The sequence below is a fragment of the Mirounga angustirostris genome, unplaced genomic scaffold, assembly GCF_029215605.1.
Source record: "Mirounga angustirostris isolate CCGP_5_RB_7025 unplaced genomic scaffold, mMirAng1.0.hap1 SCAF_13, whole genome shotgun sequence".
NCBI lineage: Eukaryota > Metazoa > Chordata > Mammalia > Carnivora > Phocidae > Mirounga > Mirounga angustirostris.
Window position 1 is genome coordinate 89,692,024 of NW_026991721.1, and position 20,566 is coordinate 89,712,589.

Genomic DNA, 20,566 nt, shown 5'->3' on the forward strand with positions numbered 1-20,566 from the left:
TTCACAAAACTGCACAGAATGTTCCCTTAAAGAAAATACAGAAATTAACAAAATACCATTTTTTAGGCTAAGCCCTACATCATGTGGAAGAAAAGTATATCCCTATGATACTCAGTAAAATTATGGCAAAACCAAGACCAGTTCTAACCCATCCAGCAAAAGTTTAATGATATCAATTCTCCCTTGAAGGCAAATCATGACCACGATTTACAGATATAAATAACAAACACCTTGATTTTTACTAATAGTGAGCTAGGGATAAAAGCACTCTCACTGCCAGCACAGTTTCCTTACAGTATATCACCTCTGTTTTGTCCTTGCTTTTAAAGGTCTACACCTCCAGCCACAGAAATCAGCTTGAAGCATTACTCTTTATTCTGCTAAGATGAGGACCTCTAAATTTGGTTAGCAGAGTGGCTAAAGGGGTCAAGATAGAGATAATCATATTGCAAAAAGAGATACATGTGCAGTTGAGGTTATGAAAAATACAAGAGCCACACATATGCCTGCTTTTGCTCATTACCAAGTATGGTAAATGTTATTGCCCTGCACAATGTGACCAAGGATTCAAAATACTCGTCGTAACAGATATGAAATAAGGATACATAATGTTCATCTCCCATCAACTCCAAACCTCTATTAGAGTCACAGATTGATTTTAGTCCCTTAAGCAGGGTATTTCAACTGGTCCAACAGCTGGAGTATACATTATAGTCTTTCCATTTCTCTGTTATTACCATAACCCTTCATCAAACCTCAACCTGAAGGCCCTTACAAGGACTAACTATGAGGACTGTAACAGGCTGAATAATGGACACCCAAAGACACCAGGTCCTAATCCCTGAAACCTGTAAATGTTACTCTATAAGGAAAAAGGGCCTTTGCAGATATTATTAAGTTAAGGATCTTGAGATGAGGAGATAATCTTGGACTATCCACATGGGCCCTAAATGCCATCCCCAGTCCTTATGAGAGAGAGGTAGAAGAAGATTTGGCTTACAGAAGAGAAGGTGTTGTAAAGACGGAAGCAGGGATTGGTACAATGTAGCCACAAGCAAAGGAATGCCAGCAGACACCAAAAACTGATAGAGGCAAGGAACAAATTTTCTCCTAGAATCTGTGGAAGGGGCCCTGCTGACACCTTGATTTTGGCTCAGTGAAACTGATTTTGGACTTCCAGCCTCCAGAACTTCGAGAGAAGAAATTTGTCCTTTCAAGCCACTAAGTTTGAGGTGATCGGTTACAGCAGCCAAAGGAAACTAATACAAGGGCCAAAGTGAATGTTAATAAGTATTAAACAATAATAAAGAAAATAGGGAGATGTTACAAATCAAATTATTATTAAGTGGGCATCCCAAGCTATAGGCTTGCCAGTAACCTAGATCTTCCTCAAAAAGGCAGGCTGGGCCAATGAAGATTCTTTATCTTACATAATGAACTAGGAAGTATGAAAAGTCAGAGTCAGAAACTGAACTGAAAAGGTCCAAAGCTGGAGAAAAGAGGCTAAAGGAGCCTACATATGCCAAAGTTTCAGAGCTGTGATGATGAGAATATGAGGTAGTAGAAAATTAAGCAAATAAGGGAGAAGCATATGTGTAGAGACAGGGCAACCAACTCTCCCACTTTGCCTGGAACTGTCCAGGTTTAGCACTGAAGGTCTCATGTCCTCAGGCAATGGGGAAAGGTGGGTCACCCTACGAGGACCACCGAATCAATCAAGTTAGTGATTAAATATTAGTGGGAAGATCAAAGATCCTATGCTGTGTGATCAACGGAGCTAACTCAGACCTAAAAAAATTGTCCGGCCACACACTCCTTAAGGGAGTTTAGATTTGTGTGAGTTTCTGATTCTGTCTTTATTATCCCGTGCATATTCTTAAAATAAAATGAATTCTTGCAGCCAAAGAGCCTAACTCAAACACTAGTTTTTCAATGATAGATTACAGAAAACTTAACAGGTTATTTCAAAAGTGAATTGTTATTTCCAGGGTTGAAAAAGCTAGAAAACCTGCAATATAAAGAGAGAATAAAAGTAAAAAAACAAGATAATAAAAGATTCAGTGAGAAACAAATAAAAAGCTGAGGTATACCATGCTAAAAAATAGTAGTGAGCTTAATAGTGTATAAATAAAAAGTTTTTACATGGTGAGAAACAATGATCAGTTGTTCTTCAATTCCCCACCAAAATGAAGCTATCAAGGAACACAACAGAAACTCAATCCTTAGAGATAAGTATCAGTCTTAACAAAAAGTTCAGGGCTAGGCTAATTCTATTTTATGGGAACACTTGAAATTTCTTCTGGGTTTTATGATTATACTTCCTAACTTTAGGTACCCAATCTTAATCTACCTTAGAACAAGTAGGTAATACCGAGTATTATAAAAGTGGAGGATGGGGTGGGGGTACAGAATAAGAGAGGTCCTAGCAAAATCACATTTGGGGTATAGTTCCGTGTTCAGTTTTGAGGGTCATATTTGAAAAGAGCACTGAAAAACTAAATAACATTCAGAAGAAATCAACCAAGATTATAATGACAGAAAGCATTAGGAATTTAAGAATCAAAAGAGAAAAATGATAGTTATAATCAAATACTTGAAGTGTCTTAGAGATGACCATGGTTTTTTATTTTCTATTGCTTAAGAGTACAAAACTAGGCCCAAAGGGTAAAAATTATAGGGAGAAGAATTTGACTCAATATATTGAAAAAATACTTATAATTTCAAAACTTCTAAAAATGAAATAGTCTAAAAAGTAGTAAGTTGCTCAGCAGTGGCAGTGTTCTAGCAGAAACTAGATGGCCATTTATATATGAGACATTATAAAAAGAATTCGTTAGAGAAAGAAAGGTTAGACTAGATAATGTCTTTTCTTTTCCAACATTTAATTAAAAATGTAAATAAATTCAAACACATTGGAAACTTCAAACATACAGAGAAGTAGACAGAAGCTATAATACACACCACATACACATCAACCAGTTTTAACATTATCAATTCCTGGCCAATCTTGTTTAATATATAATGCTCTACTTCACCTCACCCTTACATTATTTTGAAGTATACCCCAGATGTCAAATCATTTCATCCTTAAGTATTTCAATATGTGACATGAATATGTAAAACCCTCCAACTTCAGGATTCTATGTTTCTATCACTCCAAGACAAGAAAATTGAAAAGTCCACTAACACTCCGAAAGTGAACTGCATTCACGATTTACTCAGCCACTTCTAGATAAACCAAGGGAGTTAGTGCTTGAACAATGTCTCACTGTCTAGTTCTTAGTGACACCTAGTGGATAAAAACTGAAACAGAAACAGTAAAATTGAAAAGCATTTATTGCCATGGTGGTGTAGGGGCAAAAGTTCATAGGCTTAAAGTAGTTTAGATCACTGAACATTCTTCAGTAGTTTATCTTTTAAGGAAAAAAAAAAAAACAGGGTATAAAAACTTTTTGAAATTTTATAACATTTCATGCTTTTCATAACCTGATTTCCTCCTACCTATCTAACCTCATTTTCTGTTACTCTCCTCTGTAAACTATCAATTAGAATGGTTCCATCACTTATTCCCAAATATACCAAGCTCATCATATATTCAAGACTTTTCACTGTTCCTCCTATCTCAAAATTCTCTTGAATTTACCAATTCAATTCACTTTATCAATTCAAAATATACAGCTCAAGTCCACCTCTTCCAGGAATTCTCCCACAAATATTTCCTTGGATTTAAACATTTTTGACATCCCATAGCACAACTCTTCATCAGATACAGCAAATGTCTCTATATTATTATCTAATAGATTGGGGTCTGTTAGCTTTATATCTCTATTTGGAAATATAAACCCATGAAGGGTTTATAATATAATATAATATAATATAATATAATATAATATAATATAATATAATATAATTATAAATATAATATAAACCCATGTATCTCTACAGTGTTTAACAAACACAGTATATTCAAGTATCTGTGACCTGATGTGTTCTATTTGTGTATTACACAGACGAAGTAAAATCCTCACACAGTGAGGCAATAGCTACGACACCATGAAAGCAACAACTATGTCTTCATCAGTGCTCCATCCCTTATACTTTACGCAGTGCCTGGCTCAATAAGTATTTGCTCAACAAACTGTTCATAATCTTCAAAAGGAAAACAAAAATGATTTATAAAATGATTACTACAAATCAAGCAATGGCAAGAAAAAGTCATAGTTTGGGACAAAGAGAAAAAAATGATTTTAAGTATTTCAATATAACATGTGCTTATAAAGCTTTTCCCTCTTGATACTAACACCACCGTTGGATTTGTTTCATGCTTATGACCGAGCACATAAGCAGTTACAAAACTTTTATTTTCACATTATCATCATTTTCTTTTTTCTTTGAAGATTTATTTATTTATTTTAAAGAGCAAGAGAGAGAGAGTGAGCCTGAGTGGGGGAAGGAGAAGAGGGAGAGAATTTTCAAGGAGACTCCCCGCTGAGCCCAGAGCCCCACACGTAGCTTGATCCCACAACCAGTGAGATCATGACCTTAGTCGAAACCAACAGATGGGCACTCAACCAAATGAGCCACCCAGGCACCCCCAGACAATCATCATCTACATTTTTGCTCTCCTCTCACTCTCCCTAGAAATACATTTTAAATAAGATGAAGGGGGGGCGGAGCAAGATGGCGGAGGAGTAGGAGACCTGGATTTCGTCTCCTCTCAGGAATTCAGCTGGATAGGGATCAAACCATTCGGAACACCTACAAACCCAACAGGAGATCGAAGAAAGGAATAGCAACAACTCTCTGAACAGAAAAGCGACCACTTTCTGGAAGGTAGGACGTGCGGAGAAGTGAATCCGCGGCGATATTCGGGAGGATAGACGGCGGGGGAGGGGCCTCCGTCGGCCGCTTCTGGCAAGTGATAGAGCCACGGAGCACAAAATCGGAACTTTTAAAAGTCTGCTCCGCCGAGGGACGTCACTCTGGTGGCTAAGCGGGGGGTGGAACCCTCCGGGACAGTGTGGTCTCAGGACCCTCGGGGTCACAGAAAGACCCGGGGGTGCCTGAGTGCGGCAGAGCTCCCAGGTATCGGAGCAGGGAAGCCGGCTGCAGAGGCAGAGCCCAGGCGCGGGCCCTCAGCTCGGGGTGGCCATAAACCGTGATCCGCGGCCCAGTCGGGCCCCTGCTCCTCCCGCAGGGACCCAACAAGCGGCAGATCCGGGGAGACTCACCTTCTTCCCCGGGAGGAGCCGCGCGGGAGTGCACCGCAGGGATCTGCTGGGTTTGGAGACTCCACCCGGGGTCGGTGCCAGAGATAGAAACGCGCGGTCACAGGCCGGGCGAGCACGGAGTGCGGCCGGAGACCGGGGAGACAGGAGTGACTGACGGCTTTTCTCTGGGGGCTCACTGAGGAGCGGGGCCCCGAGTTCTCGGCTCCTCCGGGCTGAGATTGGGAGGCCGCCATTTTCACTCTCCGCCTCCAAAGCTGTACGGAAAGCTCGCAGGGAACAAAAGCCCCGGAGAGCAAACGCGAGCAGATTACTTAGCCGGGAGGGGGCAAGGGCGGGGCACTTCCGCCTCCGGCAGAGACATTTGGAAACCACGGCAACAGGCCCCTCCCCAGAAGATCAGCGAGAACAGCCAGCCAAGACCAAGTTTACCGATCAATGAGAACGGCAGAACTCCAGCGCTAGGGGACTACTGCACATAGAATTCACGGCTTTTTTACCATGATTCTTTAGTCTTTTAAAGTTAATTTTTTTTTAACTATCTTTTTTGTCTTTTTATTTCTTTTTGAATTTTTCTTTTTCCCTTTTTCAACCAACATCTTATCAATCCCTTTTTTTAAAAAAAACATTTTTATTTTTCATTTTTAGAGTCATATTCTATCCCTTCATAGTAGTTACCCACATTTTTGGCTTATATATATAAGTTGTTCTCTCTTTAAAATTTTGAGATAGTTTCTTCTAACAGATTAAAATATACCCTAAATCTCTAGTATATGGTGTTTTCTATTTCCCTGCCTGATCACATCCTCTCCCTTTTTTTTTCTTTTTCTTTTTTCTTTTTTTAAATCCTCCTCTTTCTTTTTTCAAACAACTTCTTATCAATTCCTTTTATAAAATTTTTTATAATTTCCATTTTTACAGTCATATTCCATCCCTTCATCATATCAACCCTTATTTTTGTACATATATAAGTTTTTCTTTCTTTAAAATTTTGGGAGGCACTTTCTTCTAAAAGACCAAAATACACCCCAAATCTAGTGTGTGGCACTGATCTATATACCATATAGATCATATTTGATCACATTCTGGTTGTTCTTTTGTTGTTGTTGTTTTGTTTTGTTTGTTTTTGTTTTTATCTTTATCTTTTTCTTTTTCTTTTTTTTCTTTTTCTTTTTTCTCTCTTTCCCTTTCTTATCCCACTGCTTCAGGTCTTTTCTGATTGTTTAAAGTATATTTTCTGGGGACGTGGTTACTCTGCTAGCATTTTGTTCTCTCATTAATCTATTCTCCTCTGCACAAAATGACGAGACGGAAAAAATCACCTCAACAAAAAGAACAAGAGGTAGTACCGACTGCCAGGGACCTACTCAATACGGACATTAGTACGATGTCAGATCTAGAGTTCAGAATCATCACTTTAAAGATACTAGCTGGGCTTGAAAAAAATAGGGAAGTTATTAGAGAAACCCTTTCTGGAGAAGTAAAAGAGCTAAAATCCAACCAAGTAGAAATCAAAAAGGCTATTAATGAGGTGCAATCAAAAATGGGGGCGCTAAGTGCTAGAAGAAATGAGGCAGAAGAGAGAATCAGTAATATAGAAGATGAAATGATGGAAAATAAAGAAGCTGAGAAAAAGAGAGATAAACAACTACTGGATCACGAGGGCAGAATTCGAGAGATAAGCGATACCATAAGACGAAACAACATTAGAATAATTGGGATCCCAGAAGAAGAAGAAAGAGAGAGAGGGCCAGAAGGTATAATGGAGCAAATTATAGCAGAGAATTTCCCTAATTTGGGGAAAGAAACAGGCATGAAAATCCAGGAAGCACAGAGAACCCCTCTCAAAATCAATAAAAATAGGTCAACTCCCCGACATCTCATAGTAAAACTTACGAGTCTCATAGACAAAGAGAAAATCCTGAAAGCAGCTCGGGAGAAGAGATATGTAACCTACAATGGTAGAAACATTAGATTGGCAACAGACCTATCCACAGAGACCTGGCAGGCCAGAAAGGACTGGCAGGATATATTCAGAGCACTAAATGAGAAAAATATGCAGCCAAGAATACTCTATCCAGCTAGGCTGTCATTGAAAATTGAAGGAGAGATCAAAAGCTTCCAGGACAAACAAAAACTAAAGGAATTTGCAAACACAAAACCAGCCCTACAGGAAATCTTGAAAGGGGTCCTCTAAGCAAAGAGAGAGCCTAAAAGCAACATAGACCAGAAAGGAACACAGACAATATACGGTAACAGTCACCTTACAGGCAATACAATGGCACTAAATTCCTATCTTTCAATAGTTACCCTGAATGTAAATGGGCTAAATGCCCCAATCAAAAGACACAGGCTAACAGACTGGATTAAAAAACAAGACCCATCGATATGCTGTCTGCAAGAGACTCATTTTAGAACCAAAGACACCCCCAGATTGAAAGTGAGGCGGTGGAAAACCATTTACCATGCTAATGGACACCAAAAGAAAGCTGGGGTGGCAATCCTTATATCAGACAAATTAGGTTTTAAACCAAAGACTGTAATAAGAGATGAGGAAGGACACTATATCATACTTAAAGGATCTATCCAACAAGAAGATTTAACAATTGTAAAAATCTATGCCCCTAACATGGGAGCAGCCAATTATATAAGGCAATTAATAACAAAAGCAAAGAAACACATCGACAACAATACAATAATAGTGGGGGACTTTAACATCCCCCTCACTGAAATGGACAGATCGTCTAAGCAAAAGATCAACAAGGAAATAAAGACTTTAAATGACACACTGGACCAAATGGATTTCACAGACATATTCAGAACATTCCACCCCAAAGCAACGGAATACACATTCTTCTCTAGTGCCCATGGAACATTCTCCAGAATAGATCACATCCTAGGTCATAAATCAGGTCTCAACCGGTACCAAAAGATTGGGATCATTCCCTGCCTATTTTCAGACCACAATGCTTTGAAACTAGAACTCAATCACAAGAGGAAAGTCGGAAAGAACTCAAATACATGGAGGCTAAAGAGCATCCTACTGAAGAATGAATGGGTCAACCAGGAAATTAAAGAAGAATTAAAAAAATACATGGAAACCAATGAAAATGAAAACACAACTGTTCAAAATCTTTGGGATGCAGCAAAGGCAGTCCTAAGAGGAAAGTATATAGAAATACAAGCCTTTCTCAAGAAACAAGAAAGGTCTCAAGTACACAACCTAACCCTACACCTAAAGGAGCTGGAGAAAGAACAGCAAATAAAGCCTAAACCCAGCAGGAGAAGAGAAATAATAAAGATCAGAGCAGAAATCAATGAAATAGAAACTAAAAGAACAGTAGAACAGATCAATGAAACTAGGTGCTGGTTCTTTGAAAGAATTAACAAGATTGATAAACCCCTGGCCAGACTTATCAAAAAGAGAAGAGAAATGACCCAAATCAACAAAATCATGAATGAAAGAGGAGAGATCACAACCAACACCAAAGAAATACAAACAATTATAAGAACATATTATGAGCAACTCTATGCCAGCAAATTAGATAACCTGGAAGAGATGGATGCATTCCTAGAGATGTATCAACTACCAAAACTGAACCAGGAAGAAATAGAAAACCTGAACAGACCTATAGCCACTAAGGAAATTGAAGCAGTCATCAAAAATCTCCCAAAAAACAAAAGCCCAGGGCCAGATGGCTTCCCAGGGGAATTCTACCAAACATTTCAAGAAGAATTAATACCTATTCTTCTGAAACTGTTCCAAAAAATAGAAACGGAAGGAAAACTTCCAAACTCACTTTATGAGGCCACCATTACCTTGATCCCCAAACCAGACAAAGACCCCATCAAAAAGGAGAATTACAGACCAATATCCCTGATGAACATGGGTGCAAAAATTCTCACCAAAATACTAGCCAATAGGATCCAACAGTACATTAAAAGGATTATTCACCATGACCAAGTGGGATTTATCCCTGGGCTGCAAGGTTGGTTCAACATCCGCAAATCAATCAACGTGATACAATACCTTAACAAAAGAAAGGACAAGAATCATATGATCCTCTCAATAGATGCAGAAAAAGCTTTTGACAAAGTACAGCATCCTTTCTTGATCAAAACTCTTCAGAGTATAGGGATAGAGGGTACATACCTCAATATCATAAAAGCCATCTATGAAAAACCTACAGCAAATATTATTCTCAATGGGGAAAAACTGAGAGCTTTCCCCCTAAGGTCAGGAACGCGGCAGGGATGTCCACTATCACCACTGCTATTCAACATAGTATTGGAAGTCCTAGCCACAGCAATCAGACAACAAAAAGAAATCAAAGGCATCCAAACTGGCAAAGAAGAAGTCAAACTCTCACTCTTTGCAGATGATATGATACTTTATGTGGAAAACCCAAAAGACTCCACCCCAAAACTGCTAGAACTCATACAGGAATTCAGTAAAGTGGCAGGATATAAAATCAATGCACAGAAGTCAGTGGCATTCCTATATACCAACAACAAGACAGAAGAAAGAGAAATTAAGGAGTCGATCCCATTTACAATTGCACCCAAAACCATAAGATACCTAGGAATAAATCTAACCAAAGAGACAAAGGATCTGTACTCAGAAAACTATAAAATACTCATGAAAGAAATTGAGGAAGACACAAAGAAATGGAAAAACGTTCCATGCTCATGGATTGGAAGAACAAATATTGTGAAGATGTCAATGCTACCTAGAGCAATCTACACATTTAATGCAATCCCCATCAAAATACCATCCACTTTTTTCAAAGAAATGGAACAAATAATCCTAAAATTTGTATGGAACCAGAAAAGACCCCGCATAGCCAGAGGAATATTGAAAAAGAAAAGCAAAGCCGGCGGCATCCCAATTCCGGAATTCAAGCTCTATTACAAAGCTGTCATCATCAAGACAGCATGGTACTGGCACAAAAACAGACACATAGATCAATGGAACAGAATAGAGAGCCCAGAAATGGACCCTCAACTCTATGGTCAACTAATCTTCGACAAAGCAGGAAAGAATGTCCAATGGAACAAAGACAGTCTCTTCAACAAATGGTGTTGGGAAAATTGGATAGCCACATGCAGAAGAATGAAACTGGACCATTTCCTTACACCACACACAAAAATAGACTCCAAATGGTTGAAAGACCTCAATGTGAGACAGGAGTCCATACAAATCCTAAAGGAGAACACAGGCAGCAACCTCTTTGACCTCAGCCGAAGCAACTTCTTCCTAGAAACATCGCCAAAGGCAAGGGAAGCAAGGGCAAAAATGAACTATTGGGACTTCATCAAGATAAAAAGCTTTTGCAAAACAAAGGAAACAGTCAACAAAACCAAAAGACAACCGACAGAATGGGAGAAGATATTTGCAAATGACATATCAGATAAAGGGCTAGTATCCAAAATCTATAAAGAACTCATCAAACTCAACACCCAAAGAACAAAGAATCCAATCAAGAAATGGGCAGAAGACATGAACAGACATTTTTCCAAAGAAGACATCCAAATGGCCAACAGACACATGAAAAAGTGCTCAATATCGCTCAGCATCAGGGAAATCCAAATCAAAACCTCAATGAGATACCACCTCACACCAGTCAGAATGGCTAAAATTAACAAGTCAGGAAATGACAGATGTTGGCGGGGATGCGGAGAAAGGGGAACCCTCCTACACTGTTGGTGGGAATGCAAGCTGATGCAGCCACTCTGGAAAACTGTATGGAGGTTCCTCAAAAAGTTGAAAATAGAGATACCATATGATCCAGCAATTGCACTACTGGGTATTTACCCCAAAGATACAAAAGTAGGGATCCGAAGGGCTACGTGCACCCCGATGTTTATAGGAGCAATGTCCACAATAGCCAAACTGTGGAAAGAGCCAAGATGTCCATCGACAGATGAATGGATAAAGAAGATGTGGTATATATATACAATGGCATATTATGCAGCCATCAAAAGGAATGAGATCTTGCCATTTGCAACGACGTGGATGGAACTGGAGGGTATCATGTTGAGTGAAATAAGTCAAACAGAGAAAGACATGTATCATATGATCTCACTGATATGAGGAATTCTTAATCGCAGGAAACAAACTGAGTGTTGTTGGAGTGGGGGGTGGGGTGGGAGGGATGGGGTGACTGGGTGATGGACACTGGGGAGGGTGTGTGCTCTGGTAAGCGCTGTGAATTGTGCAAGACCGTTGAATATCAGATCTGTACCTCTGAAACAAATAATGCAATATATGTTAAGAAAAAAAAAAAGAAGAAGAAGGTAGTGGGAGGGGAAGAATGAAGCGGGGGAAATCGGAGGGGTAGACGAACCATGAGAGACGATAGACTCTGAAAAACAAACTGAGGGTTCTAGAGGGGAGGGGGGTGGGAGGATGGGTTAGCCTGGTGGTGGGTATTGAGGAGGGCACATTCTACATGGAGCACTGGGTGTTGTGCACAAACAATGAATCATGGAACACTTCATCTAAAACTAATGATGTAATGTATGGGGATTAACATAAGAATAAAATAAAAATAAATAAATAAATAAATAAGATGAAGTATAATTCCCATAGCAGAGTTGAAGAATAGGATATTGACTGGACAAAAAGCTCATGTACACTAAGGAGAGTTGAGTGCATGGTGACAAGTGATTTGAGTGTATGAACCTAACGATGGTAGTTAATTTTTAAATAACAGATACGCAAGGGGCGCCTGGGTGACTCAGTCAGTTAAGTGTCCGACTCTTGGTTTCGACTCAGGTCACGGGAGATCGAGCTCCACATCAGGCTCCGTGCTCGGCACAGAGTCTGGTTGAGATCCTCTCTCTCTCCCCCTCTGCCCTCCCCCTACGCTCTCTCTCTCTAAAATAAATAAATAAATCTTTAATAAATAAATAACAGATATGTAAAATCAATTACTAGATATGTTACATTTTAAAATTCTGATTATGTTGAGAGTTTACTATATTATTACTTGACCTATAGATCTATTTATTATGAAAATCAGATTAAAGGACAGAAAAAAGGAAAAAGAGACAAAAATAATGAATGAAATGCCCCATACATGTACTGTACCTATTTGCAACAGAGGTTAGGAATCAGTTCTGTCCATATGCTACAAAGAGAATAATTTACCCATAACACAATTCCAGTATAATTGGGGGGAAAAAAAATCTGTTCTTTGACCTAAAGCTCTTTCTCATAAGGTTTGACTCTTACACTTTGGCACCTTCCTTTAGATGATTCTAAACTGTCTTGCCAAAAATAAATAAATTTAAAATATGTATAAAAAATAAACATCATTTCACTATTCACCACTTACAAAGGTAAAAAAAGTAAAAGTGAAGTTGAATGTGATACCTCCTAATCTCTACTTCATATCCTAGATATGTCCTGTATCTAAAAAAAAAAATCATAGACATAAAATGAATATGTACTTACAGCCTGGGCTTGTTGTTGGAATAATTCGTTCTGATTCTCTCTGTCATCCATTCCATCCCCAAGCATCTGGGAAGGAGGTAACCTAGCACTTCCAATAGCAGCATTCAAGTTGCTTGGAAAAACACTTGTTCTTTTAGGAGTTAAATGTGCTGGATCTGAAGACTGCATGGCTATAGAGCCTTCTTTTTCTGCCTACACAAAGGAAGAAAGTGAGATTCTTCTAGTGAGGTTCTACTCCAAGCCATTATAATCAAATAATGTCTATAAGCAGCCCCAAAGATTTTAAATCAGGATCAGGGGTATAAAGGGGAAAGTTTTAACAGGCAAAGAAACTAACATTTACCAGGCACCTACTATGTGCTAATAATTTACTTATCTAATTATCATAACAACATTGTGAGACAAGTATCATAGCCCCAATTTTATAGATCAAGAAACTACAGTCCACAGAGGGTAAGTAATAAACCCAAGGTCACATAGCTAGCAAGCAGCAAAGCCAAAATTCAAACCCAAATCCAAAATTCTGACATTGTTTTATACTATTGGTGAGAGCAAAAAAAAATTCTTGTGAGTCAGAACAACACAAGAATAAAACATACAAATCTACCGCCCTCCCTAGCAATTATACAAAGCATGAAATCCAAAGAAAGTGAGTCTGTAACTGTCTAACAGCTTATCTCATAACACACACTTCACATTCAATCTTTACTCAGGTTCACTTTTGAACTTACTGCTTCATAAGATCTCTGAAACTGTTGCTTTTTTCTCAGCCTGATTTGCTGATTTACTCGGTGTTTGACTTGTCTCTGAAAATGCTTCAGAGCTTCTTGTTTTTTTCTTAGCTGTTCCTTTAGTTCTTCTTCAATCATATATGCTGAAGTCTTGAAAGATGAAAGACAGAAAATAAACTTAAATGTTAGCAGTTTTTGCCCACTAGGGCTCTGCTGTAAGCACAAATCAGTCAAGATAAAATCCTGACAAAATAATTCAGTTCTATAATCCAGAATTCCCAGTAGAGTAAGGAAATCACAGGAGTTCAGAGCTGATAATCTAGACATTGCTGGTGAGTACCAAGAACTCAAACCAAATCACAAACTAAAAATTGGAATTTGTGAGCACTCAAATAAAATCTTAATTTTTCATTGAACTGATAACTAAAGTTGTCTTCATTAATTCTTAATGAACCAATTCAAACCTATCTTATGTCACACATTTTCTAAAATTGCTCACCACTCACTAAATACGTCCTATTATAAAATGCCTTCACACTCAGATTTATGCTCCATTTTTAACATAGCATGCTCTTCCTGTCATCTCTATCTAGTAAGGTAAAGGCTTACTCATTCTTTAAGACCATCTAATACCCACCACCTAGGACCTTCCACAATCCCTTCTTCTTCTGAGCTCTCCTATGCTATAATACCTCTCATTCTTATTAACATTAATTGAGAGCAACACTTCTCAAATCCCCCATTAGGTTAGGTACACCTTGAGGACAGGAAATGTCTTTAACTCTCCTTTGTTTCCCCTACAATATGTAACACAGAGCCTTGAATATAAAGATACTCAATATTTATGTAATGCTCAATTCCAAAACATATTCTAAACAATCTAGAATATTTTATCCCATTTGAGTCCCTGATCAGTATTCACTTCCTCTGAGTGCTCTGAATAACAACCATAGTCATCATAATTAAAAGCAGTTACCATTATTAAAGATCTGCTACAAGACAAGCACTTTAACTACATTTTATCACTGAATCCCCAACACTACCTCCAACAGAAGGTATTCTTATCTCTTATATTAAAGATGAAGAAACTGGGGCTCAGAAAGATTAATCTTTAGTAGTAGCCAAAGAGTCTATGGCTGGCAAGTAGCAGAGCTAGAAGTTTCTCTGACTCCAATATGTATGCCCTATACTGTACTGTTTTTCTCTCGACTGTGTTTCTCTTTCAAAAGGAATCTTCAAATTAAATAAAATCATACTCCTATTGAGCCCTTCTTCTAACACAGTGATTCCAAATTCTAGTTCAGAAGGTGCCCAAATATTTCATAGGAGGTCATTAACTCTCAAAATCAAATGAACTTAAATTCCAATTAAAATTAAATTTTCCAAGAAATCTACCCCATATTCTATACGAGTATATACCATAGGCGTAGAGTGTACAAAACAAATATCAAAGAACAATTAGGTAAAATAATTCCAAAGGAGAGATATAGATAGTAAAGCCTGAACAACTGACCGAAATTAACTCAACTCCCAGAAGATTAAAGCCATCCTTCCTTTTTTTACTTCCACTATCTGTCTGCCCTCTCTTTACCCCCATGCTGAGATTATCAAACATCTTACTGAAGTATATGACTGATTCCAAATTGTGAATCTCAACTGTAAGCCAAACATAAGAATGTGCCATATTTTAGAAACATATTTTTCTTAGCAAACACCATTGTTTAAGGCCACCAAAACCCAAGAACATTGTCCCATGTTCTGGAATGTTAGGAGATTCTCAGAGTCAAATAAATTTGAGAAATACTGGGTTAAGCAAAAATAAATACTGTTTCAATTGTACAACTAACTCCTCGTAGACTTTTTGAACCTTAAGGACTATCCAAGTGGGCAAGATAGGATGAAGTGTTTCTCACAACAACCAAAGAACATTTTTGGATAATTCACATATGATGGGACTGATATTTAGATTACACAGTAGTCTCCAAGGATGATCTCCCCTTCTCCCCACAATGAATCAAGTCTCCCAGTATTTATGCCCTTGTGTAGTCATTTCCCATACTGAATGTAGTCTGGCTCTGTATATCCAAAAAGAGGAAGAAGCATTGGCTCCATGACTTCTCCAGCAAGGGCATAAAGCAACTTCCACCTATAGCTCTTGGAATGCTCACCCTAAGGAAACCAGCCACCATGTAAGAATTCTACCCTAAGACTACCATGCTGAAAGGAAGCCCAAGCTAGCCAAGTAGAGAGGCCGTGTGGAAAGAGAAATCTTCCAGCAAGCTCCTAGCCATTCTAGTCATCCTAGCCCAAGTGCCAGTTATGTGAGTGAGAAAGCCATCTTGGACTTTACAGCCCAACAGATGCCAGATGAAGGACAAAGAAATCCAACCAACAGCCAGAACCCAGTAAACTTGTCCCAGACATCCCCAGCCATTTTAGCTGTCCCAACTGAAGCTTCAGACACCATGTTGCAGACAAGCCATCCCCATTGTGCCCTGCTTGAAATCCTGACACACAGTATCTTTTGCTTTATGCCACTAAGATCCAGGTTTGTTACACAACAATAGATAATCAGATAAATTATAAAATAATGCAATAGCCATGAATGCTGATAGAACAGCAGTGTCTTTCGGTGCTAATTTAATTAATGGAAGGGGAGGGAGGTCTGAAGTTACGGTATTTTTAGGAATCTTGACAGCTCCTTGAAACTTTGGGGACAAAAATGATTAGGAGCTTCCCTTTAGAATAGGCATGATATTAGGTCTACCATGCTTTAGAAGTAACTATTCAGCATTTATTCTGAGCTGACAAGACTGCATCTGTTAAGGGTGGATTCCCCAGTCCATACATACTAAATCGGTAAAGAGTTCTATGAGATGCTTGATCAGATTGACTTTGACTGGTACTGATCAAAATTTTTTAAATGAGGGAAAGGAGACATGTTTATATTTTTTCCAAGACTAGTATTTCCATTTAGTGTTTGGGAACATGAAATTCAATTCTCTTTCACATAGAAAAAGAAAAATTTGGTGGTTTTTAGGCATTTTGATGCTACATTACAAAGATGTCATTATTTGAGCAATGAAAAAGAGGAGTCACTAACTTAAATACCAAAATACCTTTGTACCAAATCTTACTGATTCTTCTGGGATAAATATAAGACATTTATCCCTCTTCATTCCTACTTCAACCACCCTTTCTCAAGGCTTTCCCTCTTTATTCCTTACCATTAAACAAGTCTTGATGCTATACTTCATGGCTAAATTGTTACGATTACATCCTAATTTGTCCCCCAGGAGCCAATCTATCCCTCACTTCAAAAAAGTTTTGAAGCAATTAACCTAATCAGAACACTGTTTTATTATGAAATTCATCTGTAAATATTAAACAATGAATGAAGTCAATCCCTTCTCCATTTCCTGTGGTTCCCTACAGCTCCTATTTTCCACAGTTCTATCAGCCACCATCCCCCTACTAAGCTTCCCACTCCAATCAATCTAATCTACCCTTAGAATCCTGATACACCTCGCTCACTTCCCACTCTCCCCATTCTTCTTTTTTTTTTTTTTTAAAGATTTTATTTATTTATTTGAGAGAGAATGAGAGACAGAGAGCAGGAGAGGGAAAAGGGCAGAGGGAGAAGCAGACCCCCCGCTGAGCAGGGAGCCCGATGCGGGACTCGATCCCGGGACTCCAGGATCATGACCTGAGCCGAAGGCAGTCGCTTAACCAACTGAGCCACCCAGGCGCCCTCTCCCCATTCTTCTTGAATCATCCTCCTTCTCTATCTAAATTCTTCATTAAACTTGCCTGTATCACATCAACCCAAAGTCCTATCTTTCTTCTTTAAGTATCATAGTCATAGCACTTAATCATATACTACTCAGATACTTAAAATCCTTTCTGGAAATAGGCAGAAGAGGAATAAATGAATATGTATGTACATACATATTCACATACAAAAAATAAAATTAATGAATATATGATATTGCTTCGCTATTTAAGATTTACTTTAAACATGTCTCATTTCTTCTCTGAGATCAAGGACCACTCATATTTTTCATCTTATGTTCAGCATGTTGTCGATACATTCAGAAGAACCTTCCCACAATTTGTGCATTCCATTTATTAGGCACTAAGATAAAGTCGGGGGCATGATAATAAATAAGATTTTTTTCCTGTGCTCTGGAAGTTCACACTCCATCAGGAAAAGTAGATATGTAAACAACTTACTACAAATATAATGTGGTAAATGCCACAATAAAATTCCAACAAATAGCTAAGAGGCACAGTTTAGTGAAAGACTATCAGAAATATTCTTACAAAACTGTCCTCCTGTGTCAATTAGCACATGAGTTATTATGTAAACAGGCACACATGTAAACTTCGCAGAAGTTTCCCTTCATCTGAAATGCTGTTCCCTACGATCTGCACTTACAACATTTCCATTTTTTAAGGACGAACATAGACTACATTTCCACATCCATTTTTTGAGTATTTCCTTAAGACTTACTATATGACAGGACAGAAATGAACAAAAAATAAAGTCCCCTGTCCTCATGAAATTTATAAACTTTCTCAGAATCCCAGTCAGAATTAATCTGTTCTTTCCTTATTCTGTGTCTGAATCTTACTGAATCTCTACTACACTCTTAACTTCAAGCAATCAATTAATGCTTAAGTGTAGCAACTGTCACCCCTACTATGTTGTAGGGTGTCTGCAAGATATAGATAGTGCGTATGTCTTGTGCATAGCAAGCGATCAAGAGTTTGTGAAATGAACAGTTTTGGCAAACAGGTGTTTGTTCTACAATCCTAATTCAAGAACGTACCTATTTATAACAGAAAAGAAAGGACAACCCCAGAAAGGACTGTTCATCTTTATCTAAGCACCAGGGATTACAGAAGGCTAATATGGGGGGAGGGGGAGAGAAAGAAAGGAAAAAGAAAAATGGGGGAGCAACCCCACTACATTTGCATCAAACTGACACTCACATATGCTGGGACCTCCGAACTATCTGGCAAGGCAGGTTCCACCCATGCCCCAACTGGCATTATAGCCTGGTTCCTCTCAGCCAGCACGGCCAACACGTCCTTGCTCTTCAGGGGGTTTAAAGCCAGAGGCACCCTTGTGGTATTTCGAGGCTTCTTGAGGGGGGCCATACTTCCTGGCATCTGTGACTCCTGGGCAGGAGAAAAGAGAAGCTTAACATCTTCAAACGACTGCGCTAAAAGCTCAACCTCCTGAGCCATGAGCACAGGCTCCAGAAAGGGAGAGAAGCCTTGCAGGAGGCAGTAGCCTGACAGGCAGTCGAAGAACGAGAATGCTGGAGAAGGAAGGAAAGAGGAAAGAAGGGGAGAGAAGTGGGAAGAAATAAAAAGGAAGAGTATAAAGACTGCCTTCTGGAAAGAATGGGGATGAGAGGGCGAGAAAAAGGGATCTACTGAGAGAACGAAGACGGTGCCCACCGGTGGCACCGCGAGGAAAGGCAGGAACGACCGCAGCAGCCAGAAGGAAAGGGGCCTGGTAGGGTGGGGTGGGAACCTGAGCCAGAGGCAGAGTCCAAATGACCGGTATCCGTTTATGGGGGAAAGCGCTGGACGCCGAGGAGTCCCGGGCCAGACAAAAGCCTGTTTCTGAGGCCTCAGGGGTCCCACCCCTGCTAAGATAGCACCGACCCAGTACCGGTGAGCCGCTCGCCACAGACTCAAACTATTCCGGATACTAAGGGAACCGCTTCCAGTAAACCGCCACGTTGGGGAGGGCCGCCCCGCCCCGCCCTTCGGGGGCCTTGTAGCCACCCCTTCCGGTCTTGCGTCCCCTCCCCGGGGCTGGGCAAGCGTGAGGGGCGGGACTTCGGGCTCCGCAAAAACGTCACTTCCGCTTCGTTCTAGCTGAGGGGGCGGGACTTATGAAGGCCCGGGAAACTGGGCGGGACGAGTGGGTTCGCGCGGCTGCTGGGTAAGGCGCCGGCTGAGGTGTGGTCGGCTGCTGGTGCCGTTGAAGCCCCAGCACGGAGACCAGTTCAAGTGTTTCAGGAAGGGATTACATTGAGCTGAAGAACGGTGACTGGGAGGGACAGGGGTCCCAACAGAGGGAAGTAGGAGAAAAGGATGGAAGAAGGTGGGCCTAGCAGGGCTTCCTCTAGGAACAAACTAAGCTAACTAAGCTAAGTTTAGTTAGTCTGTGTACACCTCGTTACATTTATAAGGCTATTTAATACATATTCTTATATTTGAACAGCCACGCGAGCGGTCACCCTCATTGCTCCAAGCTCTGCTATAATTCTGGGACACTTCCATTATCCCTGTGAAATACCCATTCGTTCATTTAACATATAATTGAGAGCTTTTTATGCACCCTTACTGTTCTGGGCACTGGAAATACATAGCAGTGAACAAAACAAAGACCCCTTGTTCATGGAATTTGTAATAAGTAACCAAACACAGGAGTGAGTAAGTGTCTGATGCTCATGAATATTGTAGCGTAAGCAGAGACGATAAAGAGTGTTGCAGGGAGAGGAAATGAATTTTTAGATAGGATGACTAGAGAAGGCTTCACTGAAGTGCTTTTTTAAAATATTTATTTATTTGAGAGAAAGAACACAGACAGAGGGGAGGAGAATAGGGCGCCATCCCAGGACCCTGAGATCATGACCTGAGCTGAAGTCAGACACTTAACCAACAGAGCCCCCAGGCGCCCCCACTGAGGTACTTTTGAGCAAAGGCTCCAATGCAAACTCCCGCAATCTAATGGAACTAGCTACCATAATCTTCAAAGGAGAGTTAAGTGTTCAGGTAGAGGGGACAACAAGTACAATCACTCCAAAGTAGCTGAGAAACAGCAAGGAGGCTGGTGTGACTGGTACAGAGTGAGAGGGGGAGAGTGTTGGGGTAGGAGTCAAAAGTTAGGGGGTAGGCAGTCATATAAAGCATTGTAAGCCATGGAAAGGCATTGAGATGGGGAATCACCCATGTTTTGAGCAAAGGAAGGCCATAATGTGACTTAAATTTTTAAAAAATCACTGTAGATGCTGTATTGAGAATAGACTGAATGAGCCAGGAGTATAAGTAGTAGGCCAATTAAGAGGCTATTCCAATAATCCGAATAGGAGATGACAATGTCTTAGATCAGAGAAGTAGTGGTA

General features: G+C 39.7%; 1 protein-coding gene across 14 annotated transcripts in view; it reads right to left on the minus strand.

The window, feature by feature from the left end:
- Positions 1–19,216, minus strand: part of CCDC15 (coiled-coil domain containing 15) — an 83,070-nt gene extending 63,854 nt beyond the window's left edge. For 5 of the 14 annotated variants that reach the window (XM_064577285.1, XM_064577282.1, XM_064577287.1 and 2 more), the window contains exons 1-4: positions 18,964–19,202; positions 18,414–18,602; positions 13,419–13,568; positions 12,688–12,879 (exon numbers count right to left, since the gene is read on the minus strand). In XM_064577285.1, the coding sequence (XP_064433355.1) occupies positions 12,688–12,879; positions 13,419–13,568; positions 18,414–18,593 (522 nt within the window). In that variant the 5' untranslated portion in view covers positions 18,594–18,602; positions 18,964–19,202. Of the gene's footprint in view, positions 1–12,687; positions 12,880–13,418; positions 13,569–18,413; positions 18,603–18,887 lie in introns of all 14 variants that reach the window. The other 9 variants (XR_010407048.1, XR_010407047.1, XM_064577289.1 and 6 more) reach the window with 7 other exon arrangements.
- Positions 19,217–20,566: the final 1,350 nt, after the last annotated feature.